A 27911-nucleotide genomic window follows, 5' to 3' on the forward strand; every position below is an offset into this window, starting at 1 on the left:
AGATAAGGGTCGGACGAATATTTGATACTTAATAGAGAGGTGGAGACGGTGAGGAAGACAAAAATACTTGACCTTGACAATGAATAATAAAATGATAGGCGAAGTCTGTGAACCACAATGATATGGCATTGTTCGTTTTGGACATAGCTCTTACGGCAGTCTCAGATGATAATGGTCCTCTCTTATATATCATAGATCATTCTCTTCCCTAATCAATGTGGTGACAAGAGCGTTTGTAGAAGAAGCTAGCGAAGAACCCGAGGTCAGAGTTTGGCAATAAAATGAAATGGAGAAGGGTAGAGTGCTAGGGTTCAGAGTAGAGTCAGAGTAGGGGGCAGAAATAGAATCTAAATTTCTGCATGGTTTCCATCTGGCATCCATGCTGCCTGTCAAATAAATAATCTGATAAAATTGAGAGACAATCTAATTCAAAGATCTGATAATATTTAGGGACAATCTAATTCACAAAGATTTCTTTAAATCTGTTATCCTATTATTCATCTATCATATTTGTGTAATTAATTTAAAAATTATTCTATTTTATTTGATCTTTTAAATAAATACATTATTTATGAAAAACCTGTTGAGAGCATGATTCAAACTCATAACTTCTCGATAAAAAATATGTACTAATTACCGTGGTTGGTTGGAAAAAAAAAGATGAACTCTTTCTTTCTTTCCATGTTTGTAAAATTGTGACTAGTCATGGGTATTTTTTAAGGACTATTTTCATACTCCTGGTTGGATTTAAGCATTATGTTGCTAAATCTATATATATTTCATTCTTTTATAGTTGAATTGAAAACTGTATATAATATAATAATTAATAGCAACCAAAGTGATGAAAAGTTAAATTTGTCTAAATGTTCTTCATTAAATCCTTTGCCAATATTAAGCAAAAACTTTCTCCTCTTTATTAAGCACCATCTTATAAAAACTATGAATCTTTTTCAATTAATAAATTTATTAATAAGGTCTCAAAGTTTAAATCTTTCCTCCTATTTAGATTCTATGAAAATCGTGATTTTTGTGAGAATTGTGTCATTATCCTACAAATTCGTGCATCGTATTTTTTAAATTACCTCTATTTTTTATTTATTCTTTAAAGGAAATTACATTATTTATGAAAAATGAAATAAATAATTTATTGGGCATAAATATGTACCTATGGAACACATAATTATATAAAATTTTATATTATCTAAAGAAAAACTAATTATATATTAATTAGTTGATATTTTGGACTAAACTTTTTAACTGAAATTTGTTTGAATGCTCCACCTTCCAAACCTTCAACCGCTCAAATCTTTTTATCCCAAAAAAAAAAAACAACAACAAAAAAATTTTAAAATATTAGAATTTAAATAATAAAAAAAAGATACCAAATATCATATTGTTGACAATCTTTGACCAAGAGGTCGTGGGTTCGAACCCCCACCCACACATGTTGTATAAAAAAGAATTTTGAACATGATGATTGTGAAATGAAAAGGAAGGAAAGTAAGATACATATTAGTTAGAGATGAACTAAGAAAGAAAAATCTTTATTTCTGTATGGTCTCCACCTAGTAACTATACTAGTCGTGAATGGTGGTAGATCCTACAATTCGAATTATATTTTTTTATAATGAGTTTTAAAACTAACTTCTTTTTTGAAAAATTATTTATTAAAAAAGAAGACCTAACCCTCAATTTCTTTCTTTCTTTTATTGTTGTGGCCAGAAAACGACGGTGGCACAACATCCTACCTTTGAAAACTTTGGACTCGTTTGGTAACGTTCGTTTCTTGCTTGCTTTTGTTTCTTCATTTTTAATTAAGAAAAAATGAATTGCATGATCCCAACATCCATAAATTTAAGTGTGATAAAACAATCTTCTTATTTATGTTTTGGAACAAATTGAAAATGGGAACACGAAAGAAGAAACCGGTTGTTTCCAAAATTTGTATACAATTTTGAGAATGTTCCAAAAAAATGAGAAACAAGAAACATATGGCCGGTTTGGTAACGTCTCCGTTTCTTGTTTATTGTTTCCAATTTTCTTAAGAAAGGTAAGCATTTTACAACTAACTTTATTTCTTATTTCTCCCTTTTTGTGAACATTCTCATTTGTTTCAAAACATAAATAAAAATATCGTTTTGTCATACTTAAATTCTTAGAGGTTGGAACCACGCAATACATTTTTCTTCATTAAATATAAAGAAACAGGAACATTATCAAACGAGTCTATAATTACTTGTAAAATACTTAGATTTCTTAGGAAATTTGGAAACGAAAACGTTACCAACCAAGTCCTTCTCGACCTAGTTCCAATCCGCCGTGTATTTACCATAGATATTAGGGAAATGTTTGATAGTGAACAGAAGAGAGAAATAAGGAGAAGGGTGGAGGCGGTGAGGAGGACAAAAATATTTGGATACTCAACAACATTAGAAAGAGATAGGTCTTCCAAGATGAAATGATATGAAGCTTAGGGATCAAAAGATGGAGGGAAAGTCGTGTAACAGGGACCACGAAAAAAAAACTCAAATTCTTTTTTTCTTTTTGCATGGTCTCCACCTGGTAGTCATGCTAATGCAATGTACAAAATTTACATGTATTATAAACTCCGGTAAGATATCTTATTTTATCAATGTGGGATCCTTATCCTTAACATGTCTTCTCAAGATGGTGGCTCTTTTGGTTCATCGATATTGGTCGGATCCCAATTTTGGACCGGATGCTCGTTTGGAACCATGAATATTAACATGGTATGACTTATGAGGTCCTATGCTCGAACCCCTGCATTGTTGTTTTTTCTCCATTTATATTGATTTTCATTTGTTGGGTTTTGTCAATTATCCAAACCTACAAGTGAAGGCAACGTTGAGAATCCATATAAATAAATTGGGTTGAGTGGTGGTTTATTCATCTCTAATCGTGATTTGAAAGATAATCTAACTAATTATCATATTGGTAATCTAATTAATTAGTAGATCATGACATTAAAGATAATCTAATTAATCAACAGGCGAGACAATTTAATTAATCTGCAAGTGAAATCTATTGTACAATATTTTTGTATTTAATCATGAAATCGCACTCTATTTATATGGAAATCATGGTATTCGTTGGTGATATGGAGGAATCTCGTACAGTTATCATAATACTTTTTTTTTTCTTTTTTGGTTTTAACATTATTTATGAAAAACAATTCCAAATCCTCATTTTCTTTTTTGGGGAAACTTGTGGTTAAGCTATGGGCGTTCTTGTAGCGAATAGACATTAATTTTACAACTATACATAATAACTATGTTAAAATATCGGTTAAAATATCGGCTTTCTCCGGACTTTCAGGTTTGATTTATTTTGGTTCTATATATTTTCAAAATATTTACTATACTTTTAACTTTGGTTTATTTTGATCCATGTACTTTTAGAATGTTTGTTTTGATTCCTGTACTTTTAAAAAGTGACGATTTTTTATTCTTACTGTCAAAATTTTAACACAAATTCTCAACATAATGAAAACCATTTAATATAAAATCATGGTACATTTTAAATAAATATATTGAGTATAGTGTCGTGTTGAAATTGTGATAAAAAAATGAGATTAAAAACAAAAGTAAGGCAAAAAATGGTCCCTTTTTAAAAATACAATGACTAAAATAATGGATATTTCAAAGTAGAATAACCAAAATGAACCAATGTTGAAAATATAGTGACTAAAATAAAATTTAAAGAAAAAAAACTGAAAGAGTACCAAACTAAAATTAAATTTATTGTAATCCATTAACTTAAATTTTTAGATGGATTAGATGATTTCTCTGATCAAGCCCATAAGTAAGCCCAACAAGTTAGCATTAAGGGTATTATAGCAGATTAAATTTACCATAATTTAGATTATCGGTTCAATTCATCCATCATAATTTTTTAAATACTATTTAAAATAATCATTCACAACACAGTGGCATGATAAAAAAAAACAATCAAAAGTCTATGATAACATTTTTTTTTAAATCTATCATATGTTTAAAGATTGAGATTAAAGCAATGATTACGTGCAAAAATATGGTGCCCTATGATACATCTAGATTTTCCATTGACTTTTTTTTTTTAATAGAGAATTGAAAACTATATGATATAAAAAATAGTAAACAAAGTGATGAAAAGTTAATGTACTATTATTTAAGATAAGCTAAACAACCTTAAAGTTTGACACTTTTATTATACAAACGTGCATGGTCACACACATTTAGTACCAAAATAAAACAAGGATTGTACCAAAATAGACAGTACAAATATCAAGTCAAAACCCTTCGTCCCCAAAGGATTTTCAAGTTAATATTTGACCTTGTTGTGAAACCATGCAGGAGTTTTCTTTACTATGTAGTTAATTAACCATGCACCCTCTCTCGATCGATCCGTCTCTTAGTAGAAGTCGTCGAGAGATAGGTTTTCGACCGACCCGAATCCTTCAAGAGGTCCCATTCTCGAGTAGTTGGTGGTCATTGATCCATCCAGAAAGTCGAAGGGTGAGTCGTCCGCGAAGGCAGAACTGGTGTCGTAGATGAACGACATGCCGGGATCATCGTCCACGGTTGGATAAGGCATGTATATGGGGTTGGCTTTGGTAACATCATCGTAGTCGCTAAAGATGATGTCGTTGATCTCGACGTCGACGACGTTCTTTGCTATGTCGGAATATATCTCTTGCTCGGAGGCTTTTTTGGCTTGAATGGCCTAAGAGAAGAGGAAAATTGATCCATTATTAATTGGATTAAGGGCAAACAAGCAAAGGAATAACTCCTGCAAATATTCTCTTAGAAAAAAGAGAGAAACAAAAACATACATATTTGTGATTTTGGTGATCTTGGTAAACCATGATGAAATCTCCAAGTTGTAAGCCATGGGCATTGACAAAGTCCCCTGTCAAAATTCAATACCAAAATAAATACTGAAACAGATTTGATGATGATTTTATCTCCAGTCAAATAACTTACCACAATCATACTTTTTGTAAAATAAAACAAAAATAGTTATCAAACGGATAAATATAGAGTATTAGATATTAAAGAGAGCTTGGATTAACAATAAAGATATATACCATTAAAGAGAGCTTACCAGTATTTTCAAGTACATACATTCGACTATTGTTATTTGGCCAAAACCTGCAATGTTAAAAAATTACGTCTACTGACTAAATTTCAAATAAAATCGTTATCAAACGGGATCTTAATGACACGAACCTGTATTTGAAGCTCCAAACATGTGCCCCATCCAAGTCATCCATTGTCATAATAATCCCTTCTTTGGACTCCAAAGCTGGCAGATGAGCTTCAGCTGCTTTCTGATCAAAATTAATTAATTAAAACTAAAACATTAATTATATTATCTAAATTAAATTAATTAGCATATGAATATAAATTATTTTGTTGAACAAATTAAAACCTTTGGGAGTATCATTCTCCTAAGAGAGCTAACATCACTGTTCCTCAGCTCCTTTTGGAAAAGAAACTTCAGCCTCCTCGGATCAATTACCTGTACACAAATTTTGTCAGATTAATTACAAAATTAGTGTTCATAATTTTGTTTTGAAACTATTTTTTCAAAAAAAAAAAAAAAAAACCCAGTGCTTAAAACACTGCTCCCAACACGACCAACTCAAAAATCAACATTAAAAAGAAAAAAATGAAACACAAGAATTAATGTGTCCCAACATTAACATTGTTGTGTCTGGTGGACCAAAAGTAGAAAAAACATTTAAAATTAATTAAATTACACCATAATTCAAATTCGCTAGCTTCGAAACCATACTGTCTGGGGACATTTAATTTAATTTCCTAAAACAATAAAATTCCATCGAGAAACTGATTTTAAGAATAATCCAACTAGAAAGATGTGTTTGGGTTTGGATTCTTGTAATAATCACTTTCTATATATATATAAAACAAAGTTGCTCCCTTCTTTAAATGCTTAATTAACTCAACTCGCTGCCAAATTACCACCTTAACCCCACTCCCCACAAATTCAAAAATATCCACCTTCCTGAAAAAAAAAATCATAATTATTATTTTCCAATTCCTAATTTAAAAATTTGAATTGCCCAGTCCTGGACCTAATTCGGATGGATCGACGCGCAGGAGAGATTCAAATATTGAAAATTCCCCCAAATTATATAATTCGACAATATTTAAATTCAAATCTCTTCTAACCACCATTAAATTATAAAAAAAAAACAGTGGAGAGTGAGAATAAGGAGGAAAATATTGAAACTTTCTTAGAATTATATAATATTTAGTAAAAAATTAATTTGTTAGAAAGTTTCTTTTATTTAAGGATAAAGATGAACAAATTAATTTTTTACTACATTTAAAATTTTAGCGTTGATTTTGGTGATAAATATATATCAATTATTGCTGAACAGATAATATTGAAATTTTTTTTATATGATTAATCCCTATTAAGTATCTGACAACCAGTCAGAGTTAATAAAAAAGAAAAAAAATTGTGAAGTGAGGGAGAGAGAGAGTAGAGTAGAGTACCCGTGCGGGGATGGGAGTGAGGGGGAGAACTTGGGGTGGCGGCACGTGCGAAGAGGAAGGTGGAAAAGAGCGCCTCTGTCTGGCCATACGCTTCTTGCGGTGGACGCAGGCGGCGCCAAAGCTGGGGACGGCGGAGGCGAGGTCGCCTGGGAAGGGTCCGTCGGTGGCGGCGGCGGCGTGATAATGCTCCAGCTGAAAAAGCGGGTGCTCCATATATATATATATATATATATATGTATGTATATATTTTTTGAAGGGATGAAAGAGGGGGGGAAAATTAAAAGGGGTAAGGAGTGGGAATATGCTATTTTTGGGAAGATGACATTATGAGGAAAGGGGAGAGGGGGAGGGGGGCTGAAATAGAGGAGGAGAAGGGGAATGGGGAGTGACAAATGTGGAGGAGGCGTTGAGGAAAAAGAGATGGGAGGGGAGGGGTTAAAAGTTAACCATGGTTAAATTAGATTGGTGTGGATAATGGGCAGAAAAGGAGAGACGAATGGACGGTGGAGGGAGATGAAAACTGGGGAGCGGAGGAGGGCTACAGGTGGAGCAATACTTCTGAGCTTGCAATTGCATGCACTACCCGCATTTTACTCCATCAATCGCCTTTTGGCGCCTCTTCGCCTTGGACTCTCCGTCATCTCCCTCCCTCCCCTTTTTACATTATTATTATTATTCGAACATTTCTTACGTACCTTATGAGACTCCGACTACCATACTTCGTTTGTTTACGCTATCCGTTTTTTATATCATGCTGACGTGGCAACCGTGAGTATTGAGTAATGTAAAGGTGTATCTGATCCAATCTAGTTACGTCTTTCCTTTTCTGATCTGAACTTGTGATTTTTTTTTATTCTTGAGTGTTGATCGAGTCAACTTGCGACTAATAGGACAACTGTCTGACCCTACAACAATATTTAGTGTTGAGAAACGCGTAGGGACTAATTTCTAAGGGTAGATGGTCAGAACTTATGGTTGTATATTTTTTTTTCAGATAATTCACTGAATGAGAGCTGAGTTCCAATTTTGTGATATTCAAGTGGTGGAAATTTGGAAAACAACAATTTTAGGTTTCCGTGTTTTCTGGTTTTTTGAAAAGAAATATTAAAAAGGAACTTTTATAGATATATTATTTCATGTTATGGTTACAAGTAAAGCAAATAAAATATAATATATTAAATTTATTAATTTATTATATTTTACTAAATGTATTAATTGGTGGTTTATTTGTATTATATTTAGAAATATAATATATTAATTTTTTTTATTTGTGAATGTTCGAGCCAACTTGTGACTATAATAGGGCAACTCTATGACCTTACAACGACATATGGTGTTGGGAAACGTGTAGGGACTAATTTATAAGGTAGGTGGCTAGAACTTGTGATTGTTTCGATTCGAAAGCTAGGTTCAGATTTTGTGGTATTCAAGTGGTGAAATTTTGGAAAACAACATTTATAGGTTTTCGTGTTTTCAAGTTTTTTAAAAGAAATATTAAGAAGAAACTTTTATAAATATATTAAATATTACAAAAACATGTAAAATATAATAGGTTGTAAATTATATAATATGATAAAATAATAATTCTACAACATTTATTACCAACGCACCCTAAGTTTTACTTTTTTAGTTCTTTGATTTTATCCTTCTATATTTTCAAATATATCAATATCTATATTGGGTATATCATTAGTTTATATAGGTGTATTGGATGTTATTGATTCTTTCCATAATATAAAACTAATTCCTTTGTAAAAAATATATAACTAATTTGATGTATTAATTGTACATTAGCATTGGTATAATGTGTAAAAGAGCGTATATTTAATTTTAAAAAAACAAATATTTCATCTAAAATCTATAAATAAAACAAAACAACTTAATAAATGAAACTGAATACACTCAAAAGAAGTAAAATATATTAGGTAACTATTAATGTTTGGTTCCGTGTTCATTAAAGGTACATTAGACTTTTATTTTATTGTTAGTGGATTAGGCCTATAAAGTTTACTTTTTTTACAAAAATCCTTATTATTATTATATATATTATATATGTATATTAAGTTCCACTTAAATATTGGACAATAAAATAAAACTCTGTTTGCAGTTTTTCTTTTTGAAAAAATGAGGAGAACCGGAGACGAACACTGCGTCCTCTTTTCTACTGGATGGCATCCAATATATTATATTATATTGTATTTTTTTATTATAATTTATACCCAATTCCAAGCTTCTTCTTTCATTTCTCTGCGTATATGAATATTTTTTTACTTGAAACCATTATTAATATTAATTTAATGGTTTGAGTTGTTGATTTCAGATGTCGGTTGAGTTATAACTTATTGGTTTCAGTTGTCGGTTGGGTAATATATAGTTTCATAACCATTTTTATTTTTTATTTTATGCTTTTTAAAATTATACTTGTTTTCGTGCAATTTCATTGGTAAGTTTTTATCTCTAGATCAAAATATATTTAAATTTTTAGTCAAACTACAATAGCAAATACGAGGTTTTTAAAACTACTATTTGTTCTTTTTTTAATTTGACCTAGATTTTGAAAATGTTTATAAAAATCCTATAGCAAAACGAGGAAAACTTAGGATCCATGGGATAAAATTTTCGTTTTTTTTTTTTGTTTATGTTTTCTCTATGACCCTAACCCTTGTAGATTAAAAAATGATAAAATTGTATTTTCATTTATGTTTTGGAACAAATTGGAAAGAGAAATGAAAAAAAAAAAAGACAACAAACTTGTGTTTAATTTACAAAAATTTTATACAATTTTGAGAGTGTTTCTAAAAATAGGAGAAGCAAGAAACATCGAAAACGTCACCAAACGGGTCCTTAGGTGAAAGTAATGTTTCTAAACTTAATTTTTAAAAGAATAGAAAATAAAATAGTTATCAAACATGACTTTAGTAATGGTGACATTTCTACTTTTTGTGAGTTTGAATCCTTACCTTGTAATTTGTATCATCTTGTATTTCTAAATGTAATAATATGTTAAAAAATTAATTTCAATTTAGTGCTTATATTTATAATTAAATTAGGTCAAAGTTCTATTAGATTAAACATAAAATTCAATTTCGTATCTAATTAAGTCTGTGAATTGAAAAAAAAATATATTTAGAAAGTTCAATGATAAGTTAGATACTTTTTAACGCCTCCACATATCTATATTAAGATAAAAAAGTAAAAAGTGTCGGGATTGAAATTGTGATTGAACCTTATAATTATTTGATATTTTGAAAACTGTAATATACTTTTTTGAAAGTTTAGAGACAAATAAATTTAACCTAAAAATTTATGACCAAAATGGACATTTGAAATTTACATACCAATATAAGATTAAACTAATTATTTTTCACAATCTCCAAACTGTTATTCCTATCACAATATATAAATTGAAATAAAGCAAATAAATAAAAAGGATGGAAATGTTATTAAATAGTTCATTTAATCCTTGGGGAAAAACAAAAACTGCTCGTACTCTTTGCATCTTGCTTTAGAACTCACGATTCTCTTGCTTTGCTCCTATCACTTTTTTTTTTCTTTTTCTGAGTTCAAGGATTGTGAGACTGGAAGATGGAATTATCGATTTTTAAGATGGTATTAAAATATCTTATCTATTTAGCTGTATTTAGATTAACATAGTCAATTTAATTAGCTTTCGAGATATGAGTAAACGACATCTCGAAATAAGAACGGTATTTTCCACCCGTGTATGTATATATGTAGCTAGTTAATGAGAAGTTTAAAAGGTGTGAATTGTACAAATTTACACCTGTCACATCACATGCTTCATAACGTTAGCGAAAATTGTGTGGTCTTATCTACGATTAAAGATTCACATTGAATTAGCTAAGACCAGTGTTCGAAATGTCGATGTCGATAGAAATGCCGAGGTCTTGATTTTACGAACATATTGATGTTGACGGATATTTCGGAAAAAATCATGGAAATTGTAGAAATTGATTGAAATTGTTTGAATTGTAGTTTAATTAGCCTATAATTAATCACCCTAACCGTTTTATTTATGAAAATATCGACGTCGATGGAAATATCCAAAAAAGATTTTTTTTCTTTAATGAAGATTGATGTAAATTATTTGCAAGTAAAAGGAAACTTTAATTGTAGCTTAATTTGCCTATTCACTTTTGACCATCATATCTAAATTATTTGACTATAATTTCCATAAGTAATATTACTTATGAAAATTTCATTGCGATGGAAAATGTTGGAACAAAATCGTGTATATATACATTGAAATTATTTGAATTATTAAATTAAAGTTTATTGTTACTTAATTATGTTTTATTGATAATTTCTAATACAAAATTTAGTATTTAATTACACAGAACAATATATGTGAAATATTGACATATATAAAGATTGAAATAACCGTAGAATTTTTAAATGTGTTTAAAAATGTGTAAATTCAAATTTGAAAAGAGAAATAAGTATGAGTTAATTATAATTTAGAAATATATTTGAAAACCAAGTCAGTAATTATCTCATTTGCAGTTGCATTCCTAATATGTAAGACACTGAAGAAGTAGTCAACCATTATTTGAAAAAAAAAGTAATAGTCAACTGCTTCTAACAGAACATAAAGTAAATTCTGAATTTTATATTCGTAATGATTTTATTAGTTATACTTATTACTAAATTTTTATCTTAAAATGTGAAAGTTGTATTGAACAGATTACATTCATTGAGGCTGTGAGAAATTATAAATCGTGGTAGGAAGAAGATGACAATAAAATAATCTAAATAAAAAAAACGACATTTGAGTCTACAAGTCAATGACATTTGGGGAAAACGACTTTCCCCTGTGTCGATGTCAAATATCTCGACACGTCGACATGTCGAGCGACATGTTGACGTATTGCTGGACATTTGAAACCATGGCTAAGACACATATCTTCGATCAATAGATTATGTGTCGAATCCTCACCCAAATATATTGCCTTCAAACGAAAAAAAATCCATATTGTTGAGAACATGGAAGGGATGTATGTCAAATGAACAATTATATCTCGAGAAATAATGTATTTTTGTATGATAGTTTAAGATGTATTTAAATTTAATATAAGTTAAGTAGAAGCGAATCTACCGTGTACTTAGATTTATATGACTTAAACATCTTATTTGTAACGAATTTACATACTAAGTTTATACAACATTAACTAATACAAATTATAATTCCAATAATTTAAACAAATGAATATTTTCAGGGGTTCGTCAAAGGCCTCAAACTTTCCCAGACATTCAAGTTTAATTCTTCCTCACCGATTACTACCCCAAACGCCCGCCGGATTCCTTCAGGCGACGCCGCGGTCTACGGCGAACTCCTCCGGCGAGAGTATCAGAGAATGGAAACGAAATTGGACGGCGTAGGAGAAGAAGGAGAAACAAGGAAAGTTGAATTTGATGCATCGGAGATTGAGTACGTAAGCTACGGCGGTGAGCATCACTTACCTCCTATCATGAATCTTGTCGACCAAGAACTCAGCGAACCCTACTCCATATTCACTTATCGTTACTTCGTCTACCTCTGGCCCCAACTTTCTTTCCTGGTATAACTCTCGATTTCGTATCAAGTTTTGGCTAATTAAATCATGATCGTCGCCATTTTTCTTTAATTTTTGTTGTTTTCTCAGGCCTTTCATAGAGGAAAATGTGTCGGGACGGTGGTTTGTAAGATGGGGGAGCATCGGAGCACTTTCAGAGGGTATATTGCAATGTTGGTCGTCATCAAGCCCTATAGAGGAAAAGGCATTGGTAAAATTTTTCTTTCTTTTTATGGCTTCTGTGAAGTGGTTTCCATTGACCTGTGTCTGGGAGTGGCTCGTTTTATGTGATCAATGAAATTGATGGTCCTGGTAGCTGATTGAGCTATCCTATATAGAAGCTTTCAGTGTTTTTCCTTGTATAATTGAACTATCAATGGGCCCATTTATTTGGAGCTATGCTTTCTGAGGAAGATTCATCTGTATTCTGTACTTGGATTTGGATGTAATTACAATTTACAACTACGTTATTAGGATAATTTCTATCTAATGCTCTTTGTTAAGGATGACTGATTTACTCTTGGAATGATCCTAATTTTTTCTCCTATACCATCTTTTATCTATATGCATAATATTGACATTACTTCATAATGTTTTGCCATTTTGAATTGGGTTTCAATATACTTTTTTTTTTATTTGTTATAAACCTACTGGAGTTCAGTTGTTCATAGATTGTCGTTTTTTCCCTCTGTATTGTAGCTACAGAACTAGTCACGAGATCTATAAAAGTCATGATGGAGTCAGGTTGTGATGAGGTATGTCAGCATCATAGATGTATGGTATTCTCTGTATTATATGCATGTGAATATTTCTTTTCCTTTATTGATTCATTAGAGTCAAAGCAGCTAATTCATGATTTATCTTCTCTGTAATTTAGAGATTGCTTCTGTATGTTTTTAATCAAATTGTTGAACTTTGAGTTAATACTGGATGGTTGTCTAGCCTGAAACATCAACAAACAGGACATTCTTTTAAAGAAAAATAAAGTTCTGAGTATGCCTCAGCAATATTATACTGTTATGTTATCTCCATTTAATCCCAAGTGGTTTTTTTTTTCCATGACATGATCTCCTTAAATTCTGATTCTCTTCGATGTTACATGGTCACTTGGAGTTGGATTTGGAGACATCCCATTTCATTAAACTCTGTTTCAGTCCAAGTCAGTGCCTTTTAATAAATGAAATTTGAAAAGAAATTCCGTTTGGGGTCCTCTCCATGATGTTTTCTCATAACCCTGCAGGAAATAATTTCAAGTCTGCAATAACCATTTTCATATGGAAATTTTAATTGTTTTAGCACTTGTAATTTAACTTCATCTATCAGTATTAGGTTGACAATTAGTTGCTTACAACGGAGAAAATGGAGTATGTGTAAAGGGTTGAAATGTAATAACATAAAGTAGTGATGTACCCATTAATCAGACTGAAAGTATTGGTAATATAGGGATAAAAGTCTTTTAAATTAGACAAGAGATCATGACTTCGAAACCTCTTAGAGCTAGTTACTTGAGATGTTGAGTACTTCTCAAGTGTCCTAACTATCAAATAGATCAAGTTCAGTTGATAGTTCAATCTTGATGTGGTGTACTATAGAGGTAAAGAAAAAATTGGGTGTTAATGTCACTCTCAATTTATTAAACTTGAAAAGAATCCATTTCCTTTCCTGATTAACAAGGTTTTATGTGTGCTGGGATTCTGTGGAACTTATTTATTTTTGAGACCATGGTCATGGGTTTAAGGTTGGATAGGATACTAATATTTAATGAGTTTCTCAATTCCAAAGTTGTAGAGCTAGGCAATAATCTTATAGGACTGGTTGATTACTTGAAATGTGCATAACTGGTTTTGAACACTGTCAGTTTTAAAAAATAGCATTTTATGATGTTAAAATGTTTATCAATCTTTAAATTCTTTTGAATGTGGCTCACTTTTTCCAGTTTAAGTCATCTATCATGTTGATGGTAGAAAAGTGGAGAATATTTACACCAAGTAATAACGGGTTCAAACCCCATGATGGTCACCTACTTTAGGAATTAGTAATTCCTATGTGTTTTCCAACACCAAATATTGTAGGGTCAAACGGTTGTCCCGTTAAATTAGTCTAGGTGTGCGTAAGCTGGTTCGAACACTCACGGATATCCTAAAAAAAAAGAAATTACACCAAGTAATAACCAATAGAACTATAGTGTCAAAAAATTGATCATAAGAAAGCTCCTTTTCTTTGAAGATTCTTTGGTTCTGTTCTTGCCAAGAAACCCATAAGAAGATGGTAATAAATAGCTCAACCTGATCTGACTTTGAAACTAATGGGATGGGACCTATTGAATTTATCTGCAGCATTACTGTCTTGAGTAGCAGATTTCTTTTTGCTGTTATTTTATTTAACAATTTGAACCAAGTGGTTGCTTGTTGAGTTTCTATCTGCAAAATAGTATGGCTGTTGTTTTGTTAATTATGTTTTGAGTTGTTTGAACAAACATGCTAGCTGCAATTATTTTGCAAGTCACCCTTTAATAAAGGAATCATAGATCTGGATAATCATGGTTAAACCTTTGATGTGGGATTCGGTGGTGAAACAAAAAATCAAAAGAAATCTGAAGACTACTTTAGAGAGAGCACTGCTTTTTTGGGACAATGTCTGACTTTTGTATTTATGTCAGTCTTCTCATTTTAAACAATTCTGCGACCACTCTCTTATTATCTTTGCCAACCGGAATTGTTTTCTGTAATCTCTTTGGCCTCAAGAGAGGACTACTTGTTCTCTCCTTGTCTGATCCTTTTCTGGACCAATGAACGGTTTTGTTTCCTTTGTAAAAGAAAGTTGACATGCTAACTTACCATCTGCGGTTGTTTTGTCTCAAGGTCACATTAGAAGCTGAAGTTACAAATAAAGGAGCACTTGCACTATATGGTCGTCTTGGGTTCATAAGGGCGAAGCGACTCTTTCATTATTACTTGAATGGAGTCGATGCATTTCGTCTAAAATTGTTATTCCCACGCATGGAATCCCACCCATCCTTGCCTATGATGGCGACCCAAGATGATAGTCAGAGGGATATTGATGGGTTGTAACATGAAGGTTCCAATATCCATCAAAGCCCGAAACTACTTTGTCCACCGTGCGTTGTTGTGCATTAAACCAGAGTCGTGGAGAAGTCGATTATAACCTCGTAATATCCTTTTGATGTTATCCTTAGTTGTTAGAAGTTGACAAAGCTTGAGAAGGTTGTTTGTGGTGTACATTTAGGCATTTGGGTTCACAGTTCATAGTTTATTATGATGTTGTAAACTTGTAATGGAATTAGACACAGTTTTGGAGATGGGATTTGAGCGGGATGATATGTATTCTTACATGGGAGTTATAAGTTATAAGTGAAATGAAGATGAAGAATGCTCTTATTATTTTTAAGTTGAACAAGTATAAGTGCTTGTTCACACCAATGACCTGACCTGATACAGATCTTTCATTTTGAAATTGGGCCAGCCTGATCCTTCATCTAATTCAACTAAAAATGTGGGATTTGGGGATTCAAAGGTCTGATCTTTTGACTAGTTAAGATATATTCGGGTTGACAATTAGTTAAGATATATTCGGGTTGACCGTTAGATAATGATCAATTTCGGCATGTTGTTTAACCCATTTTTCCTTGATGTTTCTAAAATTAATATCTAAAACCATAATGGTAACAAATAATTTTCAAATTAGCTTGTAATCTTATCGTGAGTTTGGATTTACCGGTTCTTTTTCCTTTTAAGTTTTAGCTTTTCTTTTTTCTTTGAATATTTTTTCACGTAGGAAAACTATTCTCCATTTTACTAAACATTTGGTTTTGGTTTCCAATGAAGAGTTGAGCACTGGGATGATACAAGAGGTCAAAAAATTTTAACAAAATATAATTTAAAATTGAATTTTCTGGCTCGTAGATCATTTTTATTTTATTATAACTAGCCGCCTAATGGAAGCGAGTGACTCAAGGTATGCCACCGCTCTTCTCTCTTGACCTGAGACTCGATTGGGGGAATTCCGTGAGCGAGGAGAAAAGTCGGTAGTTGTTAAAAAGAAGAAATGAAATCTGTTCCAGAGCTAGGAGTTCTACGTCTAGGTTGAAGGTTTTTAGTTAATCTTAACTGCTATCCACCCTACTTATCCTAGCTCTAAAGGCAACTACTTGTTCTGCTGTGAATGGTCTCGTTATCGTATTTAGTCGTTTTTCCGACTTCCGTACCTTCTTCTTAGTCTTCGACTTTCACTGGATTCACTAATCTTACTTTATCTATCTAGTCCTATTCGTAGCATAAATTTAAAAGTAATGAGTGGATTTTATTTTATGGTTCAAGATGTGGAGGTGTGAATTTGAACTTTTAATCTTTTGATTTGAATCATAACTAAGCTGACGGAATATACATTTTGAGCAAATATATTCAACTATATTGGATTCAAATAGATTAAATAATCCATAAGACGGCGTGGTAGCTCTAACATCAGTAAGGTATTGGATTTATGATGTTGCTCAGCCATTTAAGAAAAATAAATTACATATATCACTATTCAATTTTGCTTTTTCCAAAACATTGAAAAATTGGATAAAATATACGCAGATATCATGAAATGGACGCATGAGCCCGCGGGCAGGTGATCCTGACCGTGAATCAAGACCACCGGCAACTCTGTACAGAAGTTTCTTCAGTCTCCACACTGTGAACTAACCGAAAATATTCCAAGGGTTTGAACTTGAATCCTATCTCATCATCATCATCATCATCATTTCAATTTCCTCCTTCCCACAACAAATTCTCTGTTCAGCATCCGCGCGGAAGTGCAAAATCCAATGGACAGGCTCAATTTAGCCCTAACATCTCCTCCCAAGTTTGTTCTACTCGGCTATTCTTCCACTTCTACTATCTCCACTGCCACTCGAACCAATCAATTATGCGGAAGCAGGCGCCTCGCGAGGTCCAGGATCAAGTCTCCACCTCCTTTTCCAAGGATTTGTGCTTCTGCCGTTAATCGTCGACCCAACCACCGTATCGTCGGTAATGTTCGAATTCGTGGTTGGAAATGGTGTTTTAACGTAGCTTGTAATCTTCAGTAATCTACTCGTCTTCGTATTTGATTGTTCTCTTCTTGTCGTGTAAACAGTGGCTGAACGGTTCGCAAGTGTTTCTTCTTCGACAACTAGCAATCAATCATCTTCCGTTGGTGTTCCATCAGTATCAGTTCCTCCCCCCTCATCTTATGTGTAATTTGTCACCCCCTTATCTTTTACTTCTATTGTAGATTTCTAGACTTCGGTTCTGCACTTAAATTTTTTTTTTTTTAGAGGGTCGCCTCTCTTTTGGGTTGGTGTTGGTGTTGGCCTTTCGGCATTGTTTTCATGGGTGAGAACCAAAGCTCTATGTCTAAACTACTTGTTTTTCAAATTTGGATCGAATAAACTTATCAACAAGCTTTTAGGCTGAATGTTCTTTTAACAAATTCTTAAAAATTACAGGTGGCTTCTTACTTAAAGGTGAGTTTTCTCCTACAAGGTATGGGATTATGATTACGCTTTATGAAATGTCCTGTGGGTGCTGTCATTCCTGCTAGAGTCAGTCTTCCATGACCATAGCTTTCTCTGAGCTTCCGCAGATATTTTTTTTTGAAAATTCTAGTTTCTCTGCTTGGAGTTCTACAACCTGTTTATTCTCATGTTTGTGGATGGTGTGGAGTTGTTGACCTCTTAAAAATCGTATCATTCATTATACAAAACTTTCTGCACTTTTTGATGTTGGAAAAATGTGGTAATTCACCCTTCTTGGCTGCTCCCCTAATTTACTATTAGCTATAACTTTAATTTTCTCTTCTCAATTTGTTTTTGCATGAAAATTCTTTGGCCTGGTGGATTTAGACTCACCTACTTATGACTGAGGGCTTGAGTTCGAAACTTGTAAATTGTTTTTGCATGAAAAATATGTTTTCACACCTGGATTGTGCTAGCCTTGCTTTGTTTTGTGATGTTTTATTAATTCAAATTTAGGATTGAAAGAAACTCTATTAAAAGGATTTTGTATGTACTAATGTTACATTGGAGTGATAAGCAAGAAATGACTGCTTGTGTACCAAAAGACAAGTATGATCATTGTTGATCATAAATTTGTTTACATTTATAATGCAGGATTACAATTAAGAGTCATATGCCGTGCATTTACCGTATGCTGCATAGTTCATTATTATTTTTTATTTATTGGATGTTTAGGATTATTTTAGATTAATTCAAGCTCTACTTGTATGAGGGATCCCTAATGTCCTGAAATTATCTTTGGGATATGAATTGTATGTTATCTTCGTAGACTTTTTGTATTGGGAGATGATAAATTCTGTTTCATTTTCAATTAAATAAATAAATGAAGAGAATGGGTGCACTTTGGTATAATGGATCAAAGCAAAATCCTAAAAAACAATCACACCATACGGTTTAGTGGAAAAAAAGTGTGATTATCGCCAACTTCCATACATTGCTTCTTTTCTACTATTTAGAGTAAAAACATCTAACAGTAAGTCCCACTGGCTCCTCCTTGTCGTACTCTCACCATCAATATGCCTGCTTAACCTCGAGGTCCAACTACGAGTATAAATATGTTTATCTCTCTGTTTCAGCTTGCAAGAGATTTATGGTTCAAACTGCTCCATAAAATTGACGCCTTGAGTTTTTCTTGAGGATGTGTTTATTTATTTATGGTTGCAAGGCAATAAAAGGGTCTTTTTGAAATAAGGTTGAGGTCTTTAAACTAGGCTAGAGTCAAGTTTCTGTTTTTGGAAACGTAATGTATCTTCAGTTCTATTTCATTTTGGTTAGTTTATATTTTAAAGGTATTTTTTTTCCAATAGTCTGGATGATGCGTTATCCAATCGACCACTCATATTATCTTAATTTTAACTTTCAATTTATAAACCTGATAAAAGGATAATACAAGCTACATGTTAATTGTTAGGGAAATTAAGGATTATCAATTTAACTATAAAAATACCATATGTTCAATATTGGATCTTGGTATCATGAATCAGTATGTGCATTGATGTTTTTATTGTTCTTTGTGCCTACTAGAAGTTATGTTTCTCTTATAAACAGTTTTGCATCTTCCATAGTATATATTAATGTTTCATCTTATTACTTTGCCCCCCTCCAGCGTGCAGAATCTTTTCCAGTACTTTTCTTCCGTTTGCCCTTTTACATTCCATGGGCCTTTTGTTTCTATAAGATTGTTGTTCCATTTTCTTCTTTCAATATACTTTACAACTTGGATCAGTACTAACCTTTATCTGTCCATGTGTTTCTTTTGTTCCTATTTATTTCATTGTAATTGAATTTCAGAAATATGCAATGCAACAAGCTTTCAAGACAATGATGTCTCAAATGAATTCTCAAAACAGCCCGATTAGTAATCCTCCACAATCTTCTGGACCATCTTTTCCAATACCTTTGACATTTGGGACTGGCACGACCGCACCTCCATCTGTTTCTGAACCCAATGCTTCAATTGATGTAACTGCAACAAAAGTTGAAGATGAACCAGTTAGTAATGTTACAAATGGGGCAGAGATCAAGGAATCAAAGAAGTTTGGTAACTGAGGATCCTCCTCTTATAATAAAATTACATGGCCATTTTGATTCGAGTACTTTAATTGCCTTGTTGTACTGGATTTTGAACTATATGTATTTATGTGTGTGTATTTACTTGTTTATTTGTTAGATGCGTTTGAGGAATCTTTGAAATTCCATTTTACCGTTTAGGTGCAACATTTCACCAATTTGCCTAGTTGTAGGATGCTTTGATGAATAACAAAATAACAAGAGATATGTAAAAGGAGGTTTAGTAGCCATCACAACTCCTTGATGTCAATTTTTCAATTTTTTTGGAACTGGCTTTGTAAGTTCCAGTAGAATAGGTGATATGGCTTAATCCTATTTCTTTGCTTGTACCTGCACAGTAGCATGCAAGTCATGTAAATATAATCAATGAAATGTTATTAATTTTTCCATTTCTTTGTACCTTCCTTGCGTTATCCTTGCCATTTGTTTGTAATTTTTCACACATACCAACTAAGTTAAATAAAATAAAGAAGGATCTGAAAAAAAAGGAAAAAAAAAAGATTAGATATTTTTCGTTACTCACCATCACCATTGGTCTATTCAAAGATTTATTTTAGATGTTATCGTTCCCCCCTCCTAGGAAGCGTAGGAACCTGAAACCTCTTTTCACAGCTTTTGTAGATATCTCTCCTGATGAAACTAACCAAAAGAGTCCCTTCGAAAGCAACGAAGATGTCACAGACACAAGTTTTTCAAAGAGTGCTCAGCTTACTGAGGAAGTAAGTTTGTTTTTCTGTAGTGGTGGCTAGTGTTGGTATGTTGACTTACTCTGATTTATTTGTGAAGCTTCCACAGAATGGAGCTGCTTCTAAGCAGGCTTTTACCGGTTCAGAGGGACCCCAGTTCAACCGTAAGTTGATAACAATAAATAATAATATTTATTCGCTAACGCTATTCCTTATTTTTCTTTTTTTCTCCCTTTTGAAATAGCAAATGGACAAGTCCTACACAAAGAGAAAGTAAAGCTAAATAGCATGGCAACTCAAAACCCAGTCTTGAAAAATTAGAGCTAAGGCTAATATTTAACTATATTGGCCCAATCAGTAAAATTTAAGCCCGTTATTTTATATTTCTGTGTTCAATTCAACAGCTAGTTTATATTTCTGTGATCTTGTTGTTGACGTGTTGCAGCATCTGCAATTCATGATTGAATGTATATTACTGCACTTTAGTCATTACATAAAATTTTGATAAAATCTCTGATATTCTCATGTATTAGAAAAACCTGGCTCAGTCTTATCAGTGGAAGCTGTGGAGAAAATGATGGAAGATCCGACAGTGCAGAAGATGATATATCCGTATGAAGCTTTTACTCAATAATTTTTAATTTTATATGATTTGGTTTCCCCATATGTATATCTGTTTATATCAGTGACAACACATTGCTGTTTTGAAAATATGTGTATAGAAATGTGTGGAAATAGGCATTGCCTCACATATATAAATACAAGTAATTTACAAAACACTTCTTATAAACTAATAACAACAATAATAATAATTTTCAAAACATTGAACCAATTTGGTAATAATAATCCAAGGATGGAAACTGTAACCCAAATATATATTAAAGTTCCACAGAGAAGAGGATCAAGAGGAGTTCTTCACCAGCCCTTGGAAATTAAAGCTTGATTTTTATACTGGATACTGCCTTAGCTAAGCCCCCCAATTTCTTATGATAGGAAATAATATTCCACTTGACTAAATGACTACCTTCATGCATCTGTGTCTGCTCAAGTTATAACTTTCTCATTAGTCTTGATAATCTTCATTTAAATTTTGCATAAGTAGGAATATTCGAGGGGATGAAACTAGTACAACTCTGCCACCTTTTGAAAAATAATTGCTTCTCAATACCTTTTGTCTTTTCTCTCTCATTGGTGGTGGAGTTAACACCCCCGCTCAAGAAACCTCGTTTCAAAAATTTCTGAAAGATTTTAGGAGATTCACTGGTTAAATCATCAAGCCTGGGGACGCTATTATCACCTAATTCTAGGACGGGCTTCCTGATTTTCACCTATTTAATGTCTCTTAAGGCAAACCTCGGAAGATTCATCAGTGGAAGACCCATCAGGGATATTCAAATGAAAGCTGCTTTAACTGTTTTTGGGATAAAGGTTTCAGTAAAGTCTATAATTTCTCTCTCATTTTCTCTAACTCAGTGAGGATCCTTGCAACTGCCGCTTTCTGCCTGTTGATAGAGCATCTCTTGTGCCACTAGTTATTCTGGGAGAATGATGAACATGTATTTTACATGCCTATGCTTACACTAACTCTTTCTTTTCAATAAGTTGCATTATGCATTAATGTTAGTTCTGTTTTCCACCATGTCTTGGGTATTCAATGCCGTCTCATTTTCTAGGTGCATATCTTTTCTGCCTACTGGGATCCTTTGTTGCTTGTTTGTTGCATATGCATGTAACTTGCCGATCATTTCCTGAAGCAACTTACAGCTAAATTTGATCCTGAGTACTTGACCTTGTGTTTATTTCTGAAAGGAACTGTGCTTGTTTTTCATCTTGCAGCCATTTGCCTGAAGAGATGAGAAATCCAGAAACATTCAAGTGTGAGTCTATTGATTAATGCATCTTCAAGCATTATGCCTTCTAATAAGCAATGAGAAAGGGGCGTTCCTGCTGCAAATAGAAGAAGAGACCCTAAGGGAAGGGAGGGTATGCTGGAAGTAAATAAGAGAAGCAAATTAATTAACTAAAAAACGAAAACGAATGTGTGAACACAGAGGGTATGAATGCACGGAAGAAGTTAACTTTACCAATTGATAACTAGGTGTTAGACAAGTTTTTCATTTCATATGTTAATCTTCTAGAATAAAAATTTTGTGGTCTCTTAGTACTAATATTGTCTAATCTTCTGCAAGGCATCACTTATTAATTGAACTATATTGAACAGGGATGATGCAAAATCCACAATATCGTCAGCAATTAGAAGAAATGCTGTAAGTTCAATTTCTTTATTCATTTTTTTCCTTTAAAGTAATATGATTCTGTTCAAAGCCTTCTTATATCATATTAGTTTGAATATTCATGTCGTAGAATTTCTGAGCAATCTTTTACTTTTCATGCTGGTGCTTTCTTTCATTTTTGTGTTTGCTTTTATAATCTTAAAATGGCTTGTGACATTCTGTAATGGATCATAAACTACTACTGTTGTTTTCAAACTTCTGAAACTATAACCAAGTTTTATGTCTGATTTTATTTTACTGAAAAATTTGGTAAGATATAAATTGCAGAACATGCTTGGTGATGTTGGAATTTAACGTTTTTCCTATTTAATTAGTTGACTAAAACCCATAACACTAGAAACCAAGATCCTGTATTCCATTCCATGTATTGTGGAAATCTAAAATGGGTCTAACTTAGGATTATTCAAAGGGTAGCTTTTTTATCAAGTTTATTTTCACGTGTCGGTGGCTGATGTAATCATTAGTCATGTTTTGTTTAGTTTACTAGTTTTATAGCTTCTTTTGGGTTAGTTAAAAAACCCAATCTCTGTACGAGGGCCTTGTCTATATAAAGAGGCCTCTCCTATTAGTTTGAGGTTAGTTCTCAATAAGGATTATAAATTTCTCTATTTTGATTACTTCAGTGGCCTTCCTTTACCATCGTCTTGCTCTATTCCAAGCAATGCTTCCAACTCACCCTGACGAGCATAACTCAGGTTTGATTTTGAAGTGGGAAGGAAATTTGAAGTTAGTTAAGTACGTTGAGTTAGCTTTTATGCTTCAGTCATGATACTAACCACCATAGGTTGAATTCTTGATTTGTGGGTTGCTATTAAGAAATAAAATTTCTAAACTTTTGTTCTTTCTTTTGAGCTTACGACAACTTGACATTGATATTTTCGTGGAGATATGGTTGTTTTCGCATGGCTACTGGCTTTTGGAATGGCCTGATTGGAGAGCCATAGAGGGTTATAGGTAAGGTCCTAGTGGATAAATTTAAAATTGCGTTGACCCATAGCGTACCCCATAAGTAGGTGCCTTTATGGTGAGGAGATTGATTCTTGATGAGGCTCTTATCGCCATTGGAGCCATTATAGGGCAAGGGGCTGACCATGCCTCAACAACATTGGTTTTTAGGTAGGGAGAGACGAAATTCACCTCACTCGCTCTCAATTTTCTGATGAAGCTAAGATCTTCACCTTAGCTTTACTCCATTGAGTATGGGTCTTCCATTCATTTGGGCTGGACTTTGGAGGTCCAAAATTGCAAAGGTTGAATTTTTTTTGACAATGGGAGGTTTAACATCATTGACTTTATAATAAGATCTTTACTATGATTCTTGGTCCATGGTGGTGTGTTTGTGTGAGTCACATCCTTTTGAAAGGGTTTTGCGAAGGTTTCTACTTTCCACAGTCTTTTGGTGTGTGTCTAACCTTAGGTTGGATTATCATTCTATGAGAGCATTAATCTTTTCAAGATTGGGGGTAACCCTTTTTAGACAAGTTATTTTTTCCCTTTTATTAATAATATTTGGTTTATTTGGAAGTAAAAGGAAAGTAAGGTTTTTGTTGATGTAGAGGGGTCTCAAAGAGAGGTTTGAAGGGTGGCTCACTCTAACCATCGTGCCATGTGGTTATTAGGACAAGATGGGTTCAAATCCCAGTGGCGACCTAAATTTAAGATATTGAAGTTCTATGAGTTCTCCAGCATTTAAATATTTCAGTGGGATTAGTTGGAGTGCTTGTAAGCTTGGCCTGGATAGTTATTGTAAAAACATATTTAAAAAGTTATTTTGTGATTTGTATGGTTTAGTATTCTTCATTTGCTGAGTAATTATCTGTTCTAGGCTATCACGTTTATATAAAATTTTAATAATATAGATTTTATTTTTCACTTCATATAATATATATGCCATAGATGCTAAATGATAATCACATTACTAGCTGCTAGTTCTAGTCCCAATGCCCTTTCATTTTCATCATCTTGTTCCATTGGGCTGGAGTTCTAGTTCGTTGAAGTATGGGACTTAATATTTTTTCTAATATGATTTTTATCCTGCTTTAATTATTACTGCCAGTAACAATATGAGTGGAAGCCCTCAATGGGATGGCCGCCTCATGGACTCCTTGAAAAACTTTGATCTTAGCAGCCCTGAAGTTAAGCAACAATTTGGTCAGTCAAGTCGATCTCTTTTGCTTTTGTACATTTTTTTCAGTAGTTGTTTGGTGGGAGTTAAATGGCTTTGATTACTTTTCTCTAGGCGAGATTTGCTTTAGCATCATGTATATCATATATAGCTGAAATGCGAATGATATATATTATTTTCTCACTGATGCAATCATATAATTCCACTCATGAAAAGATATGGACCAACGTTTTGTAGTTTTATTTTGTCAAAATAATTGATAAGCATAGAAGATTGCTATGTAAACTTTGCTTTAGTTTTGAATTTCTGATGCTATTGTCATTTCTCTTAGTGTCAATGCTGAAATTGATTTAAATACATTCTTTGAAATTTAGTTGCAAAGTTTCGATTCAATTCATGAATGGTCAAAGATTATTTCTTTTTCCAAGAATTAATAATTTCATTTGTATATATGTACTTTTTTGAGTTACTTGGTACCTGTTTGGAAATGAGATTTCTAAAACAGTTCTCTGTTTTTAAGAATAAAAAACAGTTCTTTTTATATAGAAAACTTATTGCAGAAAGTTTTTTTTTTTTTTTTTTTATAAGATTTTGCAGAAAGTTTTTTGAAAATAGTTTTTAAGAACCCTAAGAATATGAAAAGAACATCATCTTGTTGTTTTCATATGTTTTCTGTGATGTTTTATCAATTAATTGTTCATCTATAAATATAAATTGTTTTAGGGCTTATAAAATAATTAAGGCTCACCGTTTCTATCTGGAACCTTTGACAGATCAAATTGGGCTTACACCTGAAGAAGTTATTTCAAAAATTATGGCCAATCCAGAAATCGCAATGGCATTTCAAAATCCGAGAGTTCAAGCAGCCATTATGGATGTATGTTCTACATAAGGTTAATAAAATTTTTAGTTCAAATCTAACATTTTGAATTTGCCTTTTGCAGTGTTCACAAAATCCATTGAGTATAACAAAGTATCAAAATGACAAAGAGGTATGTTAAGTCGATATTATTCTACTTCCATCTTTTGCTTGTTTAAATATTGACGTAAACACAGAATTTCTCTTAACTGATTCTGGTGGGGCTCTTCTTTTAGCAGATTGTTGTTATATATTTATAGTTGTTTATCCTCAGTTTCACTCTACGCCTTTATAGTTTCATTCATGTTGATCCTATCTAACAATAATGAAATTGTAGAGAACTTGTTGGAAGTGTCTGAATTGTGTATGGTCTGTAGCTCTATTGTTTAGCTGGGTGGTTCTGTCCTCTTTTCTGACCCTATGTTTCATGCATGCATATGCTTCCTACTTAACATTCCTGCTAACGATAGTTCCATCCATTAGAGAAAAAAAAAACGCTAAATATATCAAATGGTCCTTATTCTTTTACAGTTTCAGGTAATTCTCAATTTGGTACTTAATTTTTTAAAACTCTAAAAATCCTTTTATGTATTCAAAATCCATCAAAACTGGTTAATGGATGCTTATGTGTCACTAAATTATTGTTTTATTAACATTTTTGGACCGAGTAGCATGTCCACATGTCCACATGTCAAAATATGTTATAGAGCAACAATTTAATAATACATGAACCTCTTATTACGGGAGGATCTAATTGAGAATTTTTAATGCATTAAGGGGCACGGTCAAGAATTTTAAAAGATGAAAAGGACAACATTGAGAATTATCTAATAGATTAGTACCATGAAAATAAAAACATTACACTCATCACTCTTTACATTCTGTTCTTCCACACTTGGTGCAGTACATTGTTTCATTTGTCTGTGTTGAATTCCCTGATGCAATGTTCATCTCTGGAGGTTTTTTTTAACCTAATTTTTCTTGTCCCTTTAGTAAATGAGAGTATTGATTTCCGTTGCCTTATTTTTTAAAAATTGTAGCTGTATGATTCAAATTGAATCGAATTCTAAATTAATTCTCCACTGATATGTGCTACCATTCCCTTTTTTTCCTTCAATTTCTTCAATTGCCCTTTTAGGTCATGGACGTTTTCAATAAGATATCAGAACTATTCCCCGGAGTCCCCGGAGCACCATGATAGTTGTAGCTATTTTAGTTACTGAAGAGTATATGATAAGATGTGAAACCAAATATGGAAGATTGAGCACGCTTCCCGTCCCGTTGTAAGATAAGTCGAAGAACGATACTTTTACGCCTTCCCTGAAATGAAGTTAGTCAGGAACGGTCTCACCTGGTTCAATTATATGAAATATATTGGAATTTTTGTTTGGGTGAGCTAATTCTTTTTTCCTTTTTAAACTAAGTTTTTGGTGTATTACCCTAATAGTGGCATTGCATTTAATTTAATAAACTTGATAGGGACATCTGTTTCATGTAGTAGTTAGATTGTAAGAGTCTTCTACAGGTTCCTTCTGAAAGCTGCTTGATATAATATTAAAGTAGTCAATGTAATTTAATAAGTAATTTTGGCACGTTCTTATTTGGCTTCAATTGAATCACATTATTGGAAGCATTGCTGAGTAAAAATACCACAGTTTATTTGAAAAATGAGGAGTGAGATATATGGTTACTTTTCCATTTATATTATATACTTCTTTTTAACATAAATTAGATATTATGGGAGTTCTCTGAGGATCATTGCACTGAGTAAACAGCCTTGTAATTTTGTTTGAAGAAATTGTTTTAAATAAAATGCACCCAGAAAACACCTCGCCCATTGCTTTCTGTTGCCATTTTGTTAAATCCAAATTACAATTTTAGTGGTCGAACTTTATTTTATTCTCAATATGTCTATATAGTTGACACTATCAAGTGGAACTATGAGCTCACCTCAAAGATGTATTTGGTATTCAACAGTTATACGATTTAGTCTTTGAACTTTAGTCTTTTATTTTATTCTCAATATGTCTATATAGTTGACACTATCAAGTGGAACTATGAGCTCACCTCAAAGATGTATTTGGTATTCAACAGTTATACGATTTAGTCTTTGAACTTTAGTCTTTAACGTCTGAAATTTAGCATATAAAACCTTAAAGTTTCTCTTTTGTAAAATTTTATTAAAGTTACATAACCTTATTAAATCTTTAATAGTAGAGA

At 32.6% G+C, this 27911-nt stretch overlaps 3 protein-coding genes across 4 annotated transcripts; 2 read left to right on the forward strand and 1 right to left on the reverse strand.

Annotated features, from left to right (window-relative positions):
• Nucleotides 1-4142: 4142 nt before the first annotated feature.
• FUS3 (AP2/B3-like transcriptional factor family protein) lies at nt 4143-6871 on the reverse strand. Its single transcript, XM_088122401.1, has 6 exons — nt 6525-6871; nt 5431-5520; nt 5229-5329; nt 5104-5150; nt 4832-4908; nt 4143-4722 (listed from the first exon to the last, which is right to left on the reverse strand). Exons 1-6 carry the CDS (start codon nt 6735-6737, stop codon nt 4411-4413), a joined length of 840 nt encoding a protein of 279 aa, XP_087978527.1. The 5' UTR covers nt 6738-6871; the 3' UTR covers nt 4143-4410.
• Nucleotides 6872-11742: 4871 nt separating this feature from the next.
• Nucleotides 11743-15505, forward strand: ATMAK3 (Acyl-CoA N-acyltransferases (NAT) superfamily protein). The gene is made up of 4 exons (XM_022285952.2): nt 11743-12103; nt 12188-12308; nt 12797-12852; nt 14959-15505. Exons 1-4 carry the CDS (start codon nt 11900-11902, stop codon nt 15166-15168), a joined length of 591 nt encoding a protein of 196 aa, XP_022141644.1. The 5' UTR covers nt 11743-11899; the 3' UTR covers nt 15169-15505.
• A 1224-nt stretch (nt 15506-16729) lies between these two features.
• Nucleotides 16730-27324, forward strand: TIC40 (hydroxyproline-rich glycoprotein family protein). 2 transcript variants are annotated; one of them, XM_022285717.2, is made up of 14 exons: nt 16730-17130; nt 17237-17336; nt 17418-17475; nt 17589-17606; nt 19449-19698; nt 20340-20446; nt 20523-20577; nt 20947-21025; nt 22250-22290; nt 22635-22680; nt 24764-24858; nt 25606-25709; nt 25777-25824; nt 26830-27324. In XM_022285717.2, the coding sequence occupies exons 1-14, from the start codon at nt 16926-16928 to the stop codon at nt 26887-26889; spliced, it is 1266 nt and encodes a 421-aa protein (XP_022141409.1). In that variant the 5' UTR covers nt 16730-16925; the 3' UTR covers nt 26890-27324. The 2 variants fall into 2 exon arrangements, with proteins under 2 accessions (XP_022141409.1, XP_022141408.1); XM_022285716.2 differs by having other exon boundaries at nt 16731-17130; nt 20514-20577.
• Nucleotides 27325-27911: the final 587 nt, after the last annotated feature.

Source organism: Momordica charantia (genome assembly GCF_013281855.1).
Source record: "Momordica charantia cultivar OHB3-1 chromosome 4 unlocalized genomic scaffold, Mcharantia_2.0 BLBB01000004.1, whole genome shotgun sequence".
Lineage (NCBI taxonomy): Eukaryota > Viridiplantae > Streptophyta > Magnoliopsida > Cucurbitales > Cucurbitaceae > Momordica > Momordica charantia.

Coding starts and splice junctions, on each gene's coding strand:
- FUS3 (XM_088122401.1), bottom strand. CDS start 6,737: ATGGAGCACCCGCTTTTTCAGCTGGAGCATTATCACGCCGCCGCCGCC. Junction 5,521..6,524: donor TCACTCCCATCCCCGCACGG/GTACTCTACTCT, acceptor ATTTGTGTACAG/GTAATTGATCCGAGGAGGCT. Junction 5,330..5,430: donor GGAGAATGATACTCCCAAAG/GTTTTAATTTGT, acceptor AATTTTGATCAG/AAAGCAGCTGAAGCTCATCT.
- ATMAK3 (XM_022285952.2), top strand. CDS start 11,900: ATGGAAACGAAATTGGACGGCGTAGGAGAAGAAGGAGAAACAAGGAAA. Junction 12,309..12,796: donor CTATAGAGGAAAAGGCATTG/GTAAAATTTTTC, acceptor TCTGTATTGTAG/CTACAGAACTAGTCACGAGA. Junction 12,853..14,958: donor TGGAGTCAGGTTGTGATGAG/GTATGTCAGCAT, acceptor TTTTGTCTCAAG/GTCACATTAGAAGCTGAAGT.
- TIC40 (XM_022285716.2), top strand. CDS start 16,926: ATGGACAGGCTCAATTTAGCCCTAACATCTCCTCCCAAGTTTGTTCTA. Junction 20,447..20,513: donor GTGCTCAGCTTACTGAGGAA/GTAAGTTTGTTT, acceptor TTATTTGTGAAG/CTTCCACAGAATGGAGCTGC. Junction 25,710..25,776: donor TTCAAGCAGCCATTATGGAT/GTATGTTCTACA, acceptor TGCCTTTTGCAG/TGTTCACAAAATCCATTGAG.